At 50.3% G+C, this 3,011-nt stretch overlaps 1 protein-coding gene across 1 annotated transcript in view; it reads left to right on the top strand.

The window, feature by feature from the left end:
• The first annotated feature begins 858 nt into the window (after positions 1-858).
• The window catches only part of ZNF547 (zinc finger protein 547), a 15,802-nt gene continuing 13,649 nt past the window's right edge, over positions 859-3,011 (top strand). The window contains exon 1 of the mRNA XM_032263227.1: positions 859-1,152. Within this exon, the coding sequence (XP_032119118.1) occupies positions 1,138-1,152 (15 nt within the window). The 5' untranslated portion in view covers positions 859-1,137. The remainder of the gene's footprint in view (positions 1,153-3,011) is intronic.

Genomic DNA, 3,011 nt, shown 5'->3' with positions numbered 1-3,011 from the left:
CTTCTCTTCAGAACCTAACAATCATTATTAATAGATTTCTGTTTTCACAGATAAATTCAACTCCCTGTAAAACAACTCACTTATCAGGAAGGAGATAAGATCATGAAATTTCACAGTTTTTATTTGGGATAATACCTTCCCTATGTACATATTGTCCAACAATGGAATGGCAGAAAATCTCCTGTCAGGAAATAGCATGTATCAGTGACTCTCATTTTCAGATAGGATTGAGACTTTTAAAATAAATGTAAATATCTCAGATATGAAGTAATAAGTACTATTAGAATAAAAGCATTGCACTCTTGGTAGGAACACAGTCACTGACTCTACAGACAGTAATGATGCTTTCTCTTGGATCCAGAGGCATAGCTTCAGCCTTTCAATCTACTTCAATATCTCATGTCATCTTTTGTGCGAATTCCCGGCCATGTAGTCTTTCTTTCTTCTTTTGGACCAACCAGATTGAAGCTTAAAAAACAAAAGTCAAAGCTTAACTGTGTGTATTTGAAAGGTAACAATATGGCTAACAGGCACGAGTAGAGACAAGAGTGCCTTTACGGTATGGGGTGTGCCTTTGGAGGTGTGGCCACTGGGAGCTTGCTGTGCTTTACAATCCGAAATAATGGGTTCCTCACATTTCTGTGAGTGTCCTATATCTTGCTTCAAGAAAATCTGGTTACGTCGCCTTTTGGAATAAGCCAAGTCCCGTCTAGTCTTTAGAGTGCCGCACTCCACCGTTTAACTACTGACCGACGCTCTAAAGCAAGTCCAAAAGCGGCGTCGACCCAGAAGACACTGCGGTTCTCGGTGGCGCGACTGAACCCGCGAAGGCGCAGGAAGGAACGTGTGCGTGCGTGCGTGCGTGCGTGCGTGCAAAACTTCCGGCGACCTCCTGGCGGTGGTTGATTTGGTTCTTTCTGGTGTTTCCACCAGCTCCGGCTTGGCAGTCATCGAAGTGACGGAGCCGAAAAGTGCTAGAAGCGGCTTGGATCCCACCGCGCAAAGGCGGGAGTGACAGAGGCACAACTGACAGTGGCAGAGGCTCTACTGACAAGCGCTGCGGACGGCGGTGTCCTTGTCTTGCCTTTGTCGCCCCCGCGCGGCTCTTACCTGGCTGCGCTGGCGAAGACCGCGCCGATGAACCTGACTGAGGAGGGTGTCCCGTCTCACCCCCGCCCCTCCTTCCAGTGCTGAAGCACCCAGAAGGGGCCCTGCAGGTCAGGCTCCTTGTCCCGAAGAGAGGGGCGTTCCCGTGTGGGGTCCCCGTATCAGCTGGTTTGATGCAGCCTCAGAGCTCCCATCGGGGACCTCCAGTTCAGGGCATGGAGGCGCTGCCGAGTGGGCCGCGTCGTGGAGCCCGGAGTGCGTGTGGTTTCTGCCGAGAGAGAGTGTTTTATGAATTCTCGCTTGGCATGGTAACCTGAGCAGCCGGTAACCGTGGAAGGTTGTCAAGGGAGGGCCAGTGGGAGGGGCAGGTCCAGAATTAGACATCTGAAATTAAAACAAGCAGGATGGGGAATTGACACAGAGACACTGAGAAGAGGCCACGCTGCGGTGGATCCCAGAGGCTGGACCAGAGCTGTGGTAGGATAGGGGCCATGTGATGGGATTCTGGATAGACCTGGAAGACAGATCCAGCAGGTTTTCTTGCTGTATCAGATATGCCTGTGAGTAAAAATAGTGACTGATGGACCTTTTTTTTTCTTTTTTGCCTGAACATCTGAAAGAATGAAGTCGGGGAAGTCAGCAGCATGAGGAGTAGGTTTCATGGGGAAGATCATGGGTTGGAGTTTGGCCAGTGTGATTCTCAGGCGTCTCAAGTTGAAGATGTCACGTGGGTAGGGTGACAGGTCTGGAGTCTACAGAAGAGAGCTGGTGTAGATTCTTCAAAAGAATAGAGGGTGTAGATTGGACTGGGGACTGAGGATCCAATTCGCTAGGGTAATCGAAAGGTTATTGCCTGTGAGCTATGTGGTGACGGAGGAGAGAGTTAATACTTGGGATTCAGAGCATAGGGGGATCCGCAAGCCGAACATTTACTTTAGAAAGGCGCAGGCCTGCCATGGGAAGGATTTTGTCCTTTGCCTAGAAAAAGGGAGGCATGGATGGGATAAGGAATGGGCTTGGGATGCACACTGAGGTTTGAGATGGTTTATATTCTGCACCTACAGGCTTGGCTGACCCTCACGGCCACTCTGTGGGACAAAAGAAAAGTTATCCTGGCCAGTAGAGCAGCTAGTTTAGCTAGTTCTAAACTAGGGCTCTGCTTTTTCCCCTTCTCCACATGTCAAGGCAAGGTTGGATGATCTGTTGCCCCAGTCAAGGTCTCCCAGCAAGCTCCCCTCAGAGCCTTATGTAACAGGTAGGCCTAGTTGCAGAGAGGACCAGTAGCTGACCTGCCTGCTCAGCCCCTCCCTACAACTCATTAAGAATGTATGAAACACAGCCTCGCCAGGTGGCTCACACCTGTAATCTCAGCACTTTGGGAGGCCAAGGAAGGTGGATCACGAGGTCAGAAGTTCAAGACCAGCCTGGCCAAGATGGTGAAACCCCATCTCTACTACAAAAAAAAAAAAAATTAGCCGGGTGTGGTGGTGGGCGCCTGTAATCCCAACTACTCAGGAGGCTGAGGCAGAGAATTGCTTGAACCCAGGAGGTGGAGGTTGCAGTGAGCTGAGATCACACCACTGCACTCCAGCCTGGTGACAGAGCGAGACTCTGTCTCAATTTAAAAAATATATAAGGCCGGGTGCGGTGGCTCAAGCCTGTAATCCCAGCACTTTGGGAGGCCGAGGTGGGTGGATCACAAGGTCAAGAGATCGAGACCATCCTGGTCAATATGGTGAAACCCCGTCTCTACTAAAAAAAATACAAAAAATTAGCTGGGCATGGTGGTGCGTGCCTGTAAGGAGGCTGAGGCAGGAGAATTGCCTGAACCCAGGAGGCGGAGGTTGTGGTGAGCCGAGATCGCGCCATTGCACTCCAGCCTGGGTAACATGAGTGAAACTCCG

This window comes from Sapajus apella, unplaced genomic scaffold (assembly GCF_009761245.1).
Source record: "Sapajus apella isolate SASKATOON/1434 unplaced genomic scaffold, GSC_monkey_1.0 scaffold135, whole genome shotgun sequence".
Lineage (NCBI taxonomy): Eukaryota > Metazoa > Chordata > Mammalia > Primates > Cebidae > Sapajus > Sapajus apella.
The sequence above is the reverse complement of the archived record's forward strand: the minus strand, read 5'-3'. Positions and strand labels throughout refer to the sequence as shown.